General features: G+C 36.9%; 1 protein-coding gene and 1 long non-coding RNA gene across 8 annotated transcripts in view; one reads left to right on the top strand and one right to left on the bottom strand.

Annotated features, from left to right (window-relative positions):
- anks1b (ankyrin repeat and sterile alpha motif domain containing 1B) overlaps positions 1-6,311 on the top strand; it is a 187,814-nt gene extending 181,503 nt beyond the window's left edge. For 5 of the 7 annotated variants that reach the window (XM_014004217.1, XM_014004221.1, XM_014004216.1 and 2 more), the window contains 2 exons: positions 3,870-3,961; positions 5,061-6,311. In XM_014004217.1, coding sequence (XP_013859671.1) covers positions 3,870-3,961; positions 5,061-5,109 — 141 coding nt within the window. In that variant the 3' untranslated portion in view covers positions 5,110-6,311. Of the gene's footprint in view, positions 1-3,869 lie in introns of all 7 variants that reach the window. The other 2 variants (XM_014004218.1, XM_014004222.1) reach the window with 1 other exon arrangement.
- Positions 6,312-6,531: 220 nt separating this feature from the next.
- Positions 6,532-12,236, bottom strand: part of LOC106514789 (uncharacterized) — a 17,028-nt gene continuing 11,323 nt past the window's right edge. The window contains exons 2-3 of the long non-coding RNA XR_001309929.1: positions 6,869-6,931; positions 6,532-6,582 (exon numbers count right to left, since the gene is read on the bottom strand). This is a non-coding gene — a long non-coding RNA (uncharacterized LOC106514789). The remainder of the gene's footprint in view (positions 6,583-6,868; positions 6,932-12,236) is intronic.

The raw sequence follows: 12,236 nt of genomic DNA, 5'->3' as shown, positions 1-12,236 counted from the left end.
ACATCTGGTGAAAATTTCATGTCATTAGCACCTCTAGTAATATATTTACTGAGAAAAATGGGGGCATGTTCAATACTTATTTTACCCGCTGTATTTAGCTTAATCTTCATGCTTTTGTGTTCTATTTGCAGTGACAGTTTCTTATTCTTCTTTAATCAGCCTTTTTTCATTTTATATTGATTTGTTCTGCTATAAATGAACACCAACCCCCTTTCATTTCCCATGAATACCTGTTACTTTATTAGGTACACCTGTTCAGTGGTGGGCACCAGCCCGCTAAAGCACAAATCCGCTAAATGCGGACCTAAATATTTCATTTGCGCTTTAGCAGTCTTACTAATTATTATAAGTCATAAGCAGATTTGCGCTTTCTAAATTAAAAAGCAGTACCGCTAATAACTATCTACCAGTCATCATTATCTTGAACAGCAGAAGGTATGGCTGTCAATGAATCACAACACAYGTAATTTATCCAACAGCACCCTCCCAGATAAACACACTTATTGAGAAGGTATACATCTTTGCTGACTGTCGCTCTCGGTCACGGTTCTCATTTCCCACAATGCTTTGTGTCTGCTTACGTAGCAGGAAAGCAATAGCAAAAACAGTTAATGTTTGTAATCTATACTAAAATTTTGTATGTATTGATTTATGTTACTTTACAATCGGAGCTCCTTTTTTAAAAAAAAACATTTAAACGCTGGAGCTCAATACTTGATGTAATTGGTCGAAGCAATCGGCCAATGGGGTTAGAGACTCAAATGATTTAAAGATGTTATGCTGATGAAGACTGACATTAACTGGAGCAACTACATGGAAAACTTTAAAATCCAAGCTCTTATTTTGAAGGGAAGATGTTTCTTGCACTCCGTGCTTTCGTTTCCCATCACAAATCAAATCCGTCATGTACCCAGAATGCATCGCTTCAGTTTTCCAATAAACAGTAAAATTACTTTATTGATGCTTCTTTAATGAAAAATCTACAATAAACAAAAGAAAAAGACAAAGAAGCAGCCAAATTAGCAATCCTCAACAACTTTTTAATTTTTACASYAGGAGCTAAAGGTCTGTTTCAGGAAATCACATCCCCAGCAATCGGCGGTTGTAGGATTAAGCTGTAAAAGGATTCATACACTGCTAGTTGGCAGTGTTGTGCGTATATTGTACATGAATTATTACCAGCTAGAAAGTGTCAAATTGAACTTGCGCTTTAAAATTATCTTCCGCTAGTTTTTCTATGGCATAAGCACATTTGAAGTTGTGGGCCTAAATATTTTCATAAGCGCTTTAGAAATTGCGGAGCTAATTTTTGGATTAGCGCTGCCCACCACTGCACATTTTTAACACAAATAGCTGATTGGCCACATGGCAGCAACTTGCTGCATTTAATCTTCTGGATGTGGTTAGAATATGGATTTTCTCCAGCAACCATCTTAAGGATGTACAGGAAGCTCTTTATGGCTGGGAGTTAGACACCATCTGACCTCCTAACCAAGACAGCACGGAGCCAACTCACTACTGTTATCTTTGTGCCACAATGTGATGTAGTGATGACACAACAACTCAGATTTAAAAGTCTAAACAATAAACAGATTTATTGTCCTGGCAGAGATTGATAATAATGCACAGAAACATGTTTAATTAAAAATGCATCAATTACAAAGAGGATTGAAAATAATATGAGGGAAACCTCTGTGGACATTTATTGTTCAGCATTAGTTACTTGCCTCATTTCTGAAAGCTCACATCTCCGTGGGATGTGGCCAGCTCAATTAGTGATTTGTTMCCAGAGCAGGTAATTATTTTCTAATCTCTTATTTTACACCTTTAGTCAACCTGTGCAAACTGAACTCTTGGTTTTCTGTTGCTGGCTGAAAGGAGTGACACCTGTTGTGTTCTGCTGCCTTTCTAACATTCTGAACTAGTCTACTTGTTTGCATCCACACAGCTGCTGCTCAACAGATTTTCTTCTTTTCAGACCATTCTCTGCGAACCCTAAAGATGGTTTATGTGAAAATCTCAGGAGATCACCAGAACCATCCACATTTGAACTTCAGCAAGGCGTGTGCACCATGTCTAAATGCACCGAGTCGCTGTCCATGTGGCTGATTAGCCATTTGTATTGAACAATGGCTGGTAGGTGCTTAAAACTATGGACTTTAATTTTAATGCATCAGTGAGCTTTTGGGACTCGCTTTTCCAATTCTGCTCCTGAAAACAGAAGAATTCCCTGCAAAAAATAATGTTATGTTGGACTCAATAGCGATAAGTGCTATATATAAATATACACAAAGCCACAACTGTCTTAATTCTGGGTTTGACTTACTTGCAATGCTGATTTGTTTCTTACATGATAGAAGAAAGAAGACAGTCCCACAACAGTAAATGCTGTGTTTTTTTTTAAAGGTTTGGTACTTCAGTGATTTGTGTGGCATTTCTCTGGACAAGATAAAAGATCAGAGGTGTTTCAGCTTCACCCTCATGCCCTGGACAAACAAACAAAAACAAGAATGTAAAATGTCAGACCAGGCAATGCTTTCTAACATTTCAACACATTTCAAAATGTGAAATTTAAACAAATGTTATCAAATCTGGTATTGCTCTGTCTCTGGCTTATTCATTCCATCAATGCAAGAAAAAGGTCCTACACCTGAAATTTATTCATGTTGTCATTCTCTTTTCACTGTGTTAAAGGCATAGTTCAGATTGTKTGGTGTAATTAGGAATGATTAGTATGTTACACTCAGTAGTCTGGTCAAGAAAGCACATTTCTTCCATCCAAACATTTTGGAAGTTGCTGAATGTATCCTGCTTTGGATCACAGTGGTTCAAACAATAAGACCTTTCAAGAAAATACATAGTGCTTTGTGTGGTAAAAGGATATCTTCATGAGACAAATTATTTCGAGGTGTTGTGTGGAGTCATCAGTTTTGGAATTTCAGGCAGAAGGTCTCTCAAAGGAATTAAGGTAAGGCTTGGTCTGAGCAGGATTCAGACTAAAGTGGATTTCTGTTGTCTTTAGATGGCTCCATTCTCACATTTTATTGCAGTTTGTGCAAAAGCCATTTTAAAAACCTTTACACTGCCAGCTCTTTTACATTTGACAGCTGTCTGTGGTTTGTGATGACCAATAATCCATGTGAAACTTGTCTCAAAACACAAAATAGTTGCTTAGCCCAGTTACACATGATGGCCCATCTGACTGAAAAGGGATGGAGGTTTAAACCCCCAAATTCCATAGTAGTTCAAGCAAAGGCCATTTATTTTCAGCCAATTACTTTTTATGTTTCACACAAGGCCTTGGTGGCAATTGGACTACAAACTTTGAGGTAAATAATCCAAGATTTTTTAAATTAATGTTTGTGATGTGCTAAACATTTTCTGAGATTGGAGTTGTTTTGATGTAGCAAAAATCTGCTCTGAAATTTTGCCCCACTCTGGCTATACATTATAAACTTCTGCCTGATATTTCAAACTGCTGATCTTCCAACATTACTTTATAATAAAACAATTAAACCACTTCAAATATACAAACTAGAGAGTTCTCTATATTTATCTAAAAGTAGAACTCTCTCTCTCTCATATATATATATATATATAAACAAACACCATATCAATTATTTTAGATGGAAGACACTGTCCTGACTGAAGATGTTTGACTACCAAAAATAAACTAAGTACCTCTACATACAAAAGCCTACTCATTGGCTTTAAAATAAACAAAAAATTGTTTAGTTTAAAAAAACTAATTTAATAAAATGTAACTATGCGTAATTTGTCTTGCATCTTTCCCACTCCCAGTCAAAAACAAACAGAAAGAAAAAACGTACATGTCTTTGCTTTCTTTCCTTTTCCTCTTTTTGTACCAGATGGAGCAGCCATCCATGGACCAGAAGGGCCATGCCAATGTGCCATGGATTGTGGAGCCTGGTCAAGAGGCAAAGAGAGGAGTCAACACCAAGTACGAGACCACTATTTTCTAACATACACCCGCCTTGTCCACTCCTGTGTGTGTGTGCCTTTCAGAAGTTGCCCTGTATCGGGGCCCAGCCCCGGAGTCGGGCACAAGCGACGCACGCCGCCGTGTCACCTCACCGGCTGAAAAACAAAAATTCTATACACCTCACCTCGTCCCGCCCTCATTAGCCGAGCCTGTCCACTGCATGATGACCATTGGCGCTGCGATGTTTCTCTTCTTTTTGTTCTCCCCCTCCCTGGCCGGGCCTCATCCTCCTGCTTGCAGGGCTGGCGCATGACCTTTGAACCCAGGGTAGTGGTGCATTTCTGTCTCCACCTGTAGGGAGAATGGTCAGTTCAGTTTTTTCCACTTCCAGTCAGTCAACAAGTTTTTTGTTCTGCATTTAGTTTGTCTTTTTCATTCCTGGTAATTGGTACAACCATTTGGCTTCATATCTCTCCTTTTTTCCCCCTCCATCCCTCGCTTTTTTCGTCATTTCAGCCCCTTTGTCCAACTTTGACAATTTTTTTGAGATTCAACAAAGAAATCTGCTCTAAGAGCTGTAACAGTGTTTTAGCTGTCTATTGAACTTAGTCTGGGAGCTGACAAAGACGAGGGATGTTGTCTAAATTTGACAACTGGAGGAGTGTTCAGACTTTTTAATCATTTTTTTAAATGAAGAGGAGAGGTGATGTAGCACAATGTAACTTTGATTAAAGCTGGTTCATCCAGCAGGCTACTAGAATGTATTTCAACTTTGAATCTTTATATCAACTTATTTTTTGGTGACACTAACAAACTTGTGATTTTTTTTTTCGAAACTAGATTTTCTAATTAACCTGTGACACAGGAAAACGGATTACTTTTTGTTTTTCTAGGACTATTTTCAACATGTCTGTATGTGTTCAGAATAACTAATGATATTAAATTTTCCCTGCTTATTAAACTTGTTTTATTTGATGGGGGTAAAAAATGTATGTAAAAGGTTTAGCATGTGGCTTGTGGGACGCATGGTGGCCTTTTTGGATTTGCAGAGCAGGGGTGCCGGTGGAGAGGCAGTGTGTGAGGGCTCTCTCGATAAGTGATGTCATCTCATTTGCAGGGCAATGGCGGACGCTCATGTCTATTACTGTGGAATGCAAAGAATGTAGCCAGCCCTAAACATGGACCTTGTCACACATACAATGCAAAATGGACAGCAAAGGACCCTCTTGCTCACTTTTCAAAAGGACAACAAACATGGATGCTACTCCACAATGTTTAAGGTTGACTACAGAACTTTACCATTCATCCACACAATGCCTGAAAAAGTAAACAATGGACCAGTAAAGACAGATACACAACAACAGGACTGCATCCTGACAGATGGTGTCTGCTATGAATGTACACTTATTTGAAAGCAGCCTTGAGTTTCTGCAGTTACAGCAGGATCCGTTTTATGCACTCCACCTGGAAAGCATGATTGTTAAACTTAAATGTGGTCAGCATCTTCATGGAGACTGAGTATGGTAACAAGAAATTTGTTGGTTAAAGTCGAGGGGCATGTTTATTTATTGGCATGGGTTCCAAGATATGGCTGGCTTTTTTTTTATTTTGTTTAATGTTAAAAAAATATGCACAAGTGTGTAAATGTGATTGGACTTGATGCAACAACTGTCTCATAATGAATGATGAGCCTATGTGAACAATACGGCATCTAGTGTTTAAAAAAAAAAACAAAAGTATTCTATTCGTATTGCCCGACATTTTAATGTTTAATATGAGAATATTCTATTACCATGATGATAATCCTTGTGCAATTCTTGTCTACTGTTGTCTTAATGTTACATTATTTTTCTATGATATGCTGAGATGAAAACTTTGAGCCTGAGAATGATGGCAATCCTTTAAAAAAACTGAAACTAGATGTTCATACTTGTACAGAGAGTGAATGTTGCAGGTTGCTTGCTAACTCTTAGGTCAGGTCAACCTTCATTTCTCATGGGGCTCTATTATTATCTTGCAGATGTACTATTTTAAAAACAGTATTACTGTATTATTTGGATGAGACATTATCCAACTATAAAATGTATATAGATATTTTGCCAACTCATTGTTAATATATGTAAAGAGAAAAAAGATTTACAGTAAATGGCACTGGAAACAAGGTACCAAAATAAAGGCTGGACATTTTAAAAGTGGTAGTTTGTAGAGGTTGTATTTTGAGTGAAAATATGGATTATTTGGTAACATCACTGCTGATTTACTAATATATTTAGGCTTGGGCTTCCAGCACACTAATTTTTGTAATTTTGGCCATTATTTATATCCTTGTAAAAAGCACATGAAATAAAATCTGACTTGTACAACCATATTTTTAAGTTGTCGTGAATTTTATGAACCAATTCAAGTATTAAATATATAAATAAATTCAATAAAAATAATTTAAAAAACTAGAACAAAAAGTAATGTTTAGTTACCTATTGTGTTCCTTTTCTGAGAAATTTTGGGAAATTCGACRATGAAAACATTTCAGATTTTTGTTTTAAGTTTCATCTAAGTTTAAGTTTGGGTACATTATAAAATCATAAACTCACCTGTTCTTCAAAACTTGTTATAATGTCTTCCTTTTTTGTCCCAAAAATCTAAAAAACAGACGCTTAGTTATTCAACAAGCATTTGTACAAAATCATAATTAATTACAACATATTCTGTTTCACACACTTGGTAACAGATCATATGGTTTTACTGGCTTAAAATTTACTATTAAATTGTTAAGACCTTTAGGTAAAATATACATGGGGATGGTCTGAGCTGATCTACAAGCTTGAAGTTTTTTTATAATTTCTTTGTAGCTCCTGAAGAAAATGGTTCAGAATTTCTTTTTAATACAGATGAAGCATTTCCTTTAACAGAATCAGTCAGACTGACCCAACACCGCCTGAGATGATGCAAACATCAAACTGGATGTCCCTCATGGGATAAATGTAGAACCTGCAGAGGATGACCAAGAATTAAGACACATTAGACTTTATAAAATCTGATAAAATTAGTTTCCACACTTGTAAGTTTTTTTCATTTTCAAATTCTTAATTGGCTAAATAAACTATGCTGAGCTAAAACATCATGTTATCCTRGTGGTTAAGTAACGTGACTTTGGTGCTGGGAGATCAGGGTTCACAACCCAGTACTGACATTGGTTCCACATTATAATAAATACCATACTGAGTCTAACACATGAAACTTTCTGCACAGTTTTGAAAGAATTCTTCAATTCTGAGGTACTAAATAGCTAAATTTGGGTAGGTTAAAACTGCATGTGGGTTTCAAAATGTCCTGATGCATCTCAGTAATCCAGGTAAAAAATCAAAAGGAAAAAAATTGAATAGGTCCTCTGGACGGGTTCTTCTTTAAACATCATTAAACAGAGGTGGAGGCCTCCGTTTTCAGTTGTCCCCCTCCTACAGCGCTGCCATTGGCAGTATCACTCCACCCCTGTTAACAATAGGTATTAATTAGGTGTGAACGATAGTCATGTGATGTGAGTATCAGTCACATGGAGGCAGGACTCAAAAGCCTGAATTTTGCCTGAAACTCTCAGACTGAAGAAGTCTCTTGGAGGAGAGACGAAATGTTTCATTAAAGAAGAACCCGTCCAGAAGACCTATACAATTTTTTTCCTTTTGCATGTGGGTTAGTCAAATGGCAACTGGTGCAGCTCATCCCAGAGCCAACCTTAGTTCTTAGTTCCTCAACAAGCATCTGAGAGAAACCTGGTCACACAGGTTGGTGACGAAACATAAAGCTGCCATGGCTATGTCTGGTTGCCACATCAGGGAGTATTCACTTATTCAATCAATTTATTATCAGATTTAATAGGATCCCATGTTCTTAGTCTATTGTCCATCAACCCCCATTAGAAGAATCACTGTATTATAAAAACGAAATCAAATTTTCAAATATTTTCAATACTTAAGTGTTTTTGTAAGCACACACTACAATACTTTAACTTAATAATTTGACTGAGCTCCTTTTACTTTAATTGGAGTGATGCTGCAAATGGCATGAGTAACTTAATTTCAGGAGTTTTCTTGGCTTCAGGTGGAAAGTTTCAGATGTCTCTGCTCAGACTTTTGTCACTTCCTTAGAGAGACGATTGATGTGTGAAGGAGGAGTCACACATTGGACCAGAAACAGCAGCACTGTGGCTTTTCAAAGCAGGACATGTTTCAATGAACAGCTTCATTTCTATAAGGAGCCTTAAACCTGTTGAGTTCTTGAGTTTAGAGCAGATGTTCTCATTCTATAAGTTGTTGAAAAAACAAATCAGATGAAGTTTGACTCTTTTGTCTCGTTTGGTTGCTGTGTAAAATTTGAAGAAGGTTCTCCTTCAGAACATTAAGGGTGGTCTGAGGTTGACCATGAACAGCTCATGTTAGAACATAACTTTATGATCAGAAACATGGGTTCAAACCTCAGGATCATCTAACTTTAATGGTGACAAAYTCAAATGTTCTCAGAAATTACAGCAACTGTCAGAGAAAATRGGTCAGAGGGCTGGATGCTCAAATACCTCTAATGTTAGGGATTGTAGGTTCAAATCCCACCTGGAGATTAAATTGAGAAGTTTTCAAGGCACAMTGCCCTGTATGTTTCAGAYGTTTCACTGCTTTAACACACCTGATTCTGCTCAATGCAACTAAAGCCTGTTAATCAGCTATCAATTGAAATCAWCTGTGTAGAAGCAGAGAAATATCACATGCAGGGAGGTGTGCCTTGAGGATCGGGGTTTAAAAGCTTTGTTTAATCTAACAAACCTAAACATGAGACTTAAATTAACTCAAAAAAATGTTTTTTGAATCTGAACAAATCATTTTTAAGTTGAGTAATTAAAACTAAAAGTCAAAATCTTCTACATCARCCTTTCATGCTTTTGTCTGATGTTCATGTTCAGGAGACATCAGATCAAAGAGTAATTTGTTTTCTAGGGTTTTCACAAAAACCTAAAGTTAAAAGCACTGCAAAAACATCTGTGAGTGTCAAGCAGAATCAGTGTTTCTACAGTAAAATCCATGAACTCGAGACACCTCATTAACTAAACATCGTTCTACTCTTGCCTCCAGAACCACCAACAAWGTCCATCGGCCCCAGAGGCTTCAGAAGCAACAAACAACTATGTGTTGTTTTAAGGGTATTGTTCAATGTTTTTTAATAAAATAAGATTGGAACATTGAAGGTATATTGTGACCTTAAAACATGTTTCTGTGCAGCTTGGAGTTGGTACAGTGGTTAAGTTACACAGCTTTGGTGTGAGGGGTTCACGGATCAAATCCCAGTGCCAACCTCTGAGGGACCTTGAATACACAATACATGAGAGAGACAGACAGAGGCAGGTATACAGAGGTACAAGAGGAGAGCAGCTAGTTGAGCAGAAAGACAGACAGGTACAGGAAAGAAAACTGTAGTTGAAGGTAAATGTGAGTGACAGTTAGGTAGGTACATATACAGAGGCATAAGAAGACAGCAGAGATAGACAGGAAGAAAAAAGTGGTTCATTGGGAAAGTAGAAGTGAGAAACATTTACAGAAAGTGAGAGACAGATAGGACAAAAATGTTTAAGTGTGGAGAAGGCAGGTAAGAACAGATGTGTAGGGAGACAATGAGACAGGAAGGCTGAAAAAGGGGTAAAAACTTATACTGGAAGAGGTGAAGACACCTGTCTGGTCCTCTCACTCTATTCTTACCCTATGCTTTCTCTAGCAGAGATTTGCAAGACATAYATTCTCTTCACCTATATACCCCTATCTCTCTCTTTACATTTATGCTCTCCTATCTTCTCTTGTGCCATGTCCTTCTGTCTTCATTTACTCATCTACATTGCTGTCTGACTCTACTCTGTCTCTCACTTGTTATTCTCTCTCAGAGGTGGGATTTGATCCCTGAACCCGTCACACCAAAGTCGTGTGACTTAACCACTGTTCCAACTCCAAGTTACAAGGACATGTGTTTTTTGTGTATTTTAGGATGTGATTAAACAACAGATATGTTTATAATTGTTGAAAAATTTTAAGTAGGACATTTTGGTGTTGCTGGAAGCAGGATTTGAAACCACGTCCAACACCTGTACATGAACATGAACACATTGTCTTTCTAATCTGAGCCACTCAGACAGACACATGACAGGTTGATGTGGAAGATTTTGAATTTTTGTTTTAATTACTCAACTTAAAATTATTTTTAACAAGTATTGTGTTTAGCTGCAAGTAGGACTTGAACCCTCAACCTTCGTACTTCCATACAGCAGCATATTCTTTCAAGCTATTTGTTCAGGTTTAAGAAATGATCTTTGAGCTTATTTTAGCCTCATCTTTTGGTTTGTGAACTTAAAATTYTAACCTCAGAAGGGATTTGAACTCACAACCTCCAACATTACAGGTACTTGTTCATCCAACTGACCTACTTTCTCTGACAGCTGCTGTGATTTCTGAGAACATTTCAGTTTTTATTTCAAGATTGTCACCAATAAACTTTTATYTCTCAGACTCAGTTTACTATTATTGCAGTTGATGAAAATAATTACTCCCGGTTGAAATTGGTAACCAAACCTTCAAATGTTATTCTCTCAGGTACTTCCTAACTGCTTTGAGCTGTTTGTCTTGAGGTGTAAAATCTTTTCTGCTCATTCAGTTTCCTCTTTAAGTCAATCAGTTTCAAACGGAAACCTTTTCTGAGGAGTTGATCCAACATGTCTCACACTGGTTTAACTCTTCAACCATTTCTGTTGATTTAAGGCTTTTCATACGTTCTTTCCTCCGAAAATTTTCACCCAACTACCTTCTTACATTTTTATTTATTATATAATCAAAATAACATGTCATACATGTAAATATATAAATGTGTTAATTAAAAGCTAAAAGCTGCAGAAAACAGCAAGTTTACCATAAAGTGATTCAGTGCTCTCTGCTAGCAGGAGTTTGGTCACATGACCATGTGTGTGTACGCTAATGATGACGCTCTGAACATATTAACATTTGATACAAAGTTAATTTTTAAATACAAACATACCAGGAGGTCGAGGAATGGTTTCTTTGCGTTTCGTACTGTGGCGCAAACCATTACTGATGATGTGAATTTCTAGAAGACACTATGAATAAGTCTACATAAYATAACCCTGAAAGGTTACTACCCAGGACTGATCAGACAAGTGACCTACTGCAGGGCCACAAGCTCAACCTTCGCTTTAATGCTCCTGGCAGTTTTCATGGTGRCTACATTTTTCCAGACCCACACTGTCTCACAATAAAGAAAACAGAACACCGAGTTGAACTTATTTGTAAACATATACACAACATGAACAACAAATAAATCAAATGACAAATTGCTACACAGCCTAATTAGTTTCATAAGCTGGTGAAGCTTTGGACACCCTGTGCCAGCTACAATACACAACTGCTACCTTGAAACATACCCAAATTTAAATTTACAGTAAACATAAATAATTTATTTCCCAAGACTCAAAAGTCACAGGTGGCAAATCCATAGTGCAGCGCGGTTTAACAAATGTAGGAACCATTTATTTTTAAAAAATTAAACTTCAAATAAAAGCTCAAATATGAACAATTAACCAACCACTAAAAAAACCCACTGGATTAACCTGTTTATAGAATAAAATMTTTAAAGCTGAGCAGTGAGGGTTTGAAATGATGGATATTTAACAGTTACATCACATTATGTTCCAACTATATTTTAATATTCTTTACTCAGGTCACTGACTTTAAGTCACAACCAAGTGAACTAGTATGSTTATATTTTTAGGGAAAATTGACAGTTTCACAGATTTGCACTTTTGTAATCATAGTTTTCAAGGTTTTCCCCATTTATGTCCTGATGCATCTCAGTAATCCAGGCAGAAAAAAAAAATCAAAAAGAAAAAATAAGTAGGCCCTCTGGATGGGTTCCTCTTTAGTGAAACGTTTCATCTCTCCTCCAAGAGACTTCTTCAGTCTGATGAGTTTCAGGTGAACTCAGCCTTATAAGCACTGCCTCCACATGGTGGACAAACAGGTTAGTMACATGCAAAAGAGGGCCATCGCTGAWCAATAGGCTTGATTAGCTCCAATCAATTAGCTCTAGAGCTAAAGGTTCATTGCCTTTAAATTACACAATAACTTTACTGGAGAAACTTGTCAGTTTGGTTAAAAAAACAGTAACAATATTTTTTTTCTGTGCAGAAAACTTATTCTGATATAATTTATTTTAAATAAATATATCAAAGCCCCTCAGTTGAAAACATTAAAAT

This window comes from Austrofundulus limnaeus, unplaced genomic scaffold, assembly GCF_001266775.1.
Source record: "Austrofundulus limnaeus strain Quisiro unplaced genomic scaffold, Austrofundulus_limnaeus-1.0 Scaffold22, whole genome shotgun sequence".
Taxonomy (NCBI): domain Eukaryota; kingdom Metazoa; phylum Chordata; class Actinopteri; order Cyprinodontiformes; family Rivulidae; genus Austrofundulus; species Austrofundulus limnaeus.
The sequence above is the reverse complement of the archived record's forward strand: the minus strand, read 5'-3'. Positions and strand labels throughout refer to the sequence as shown.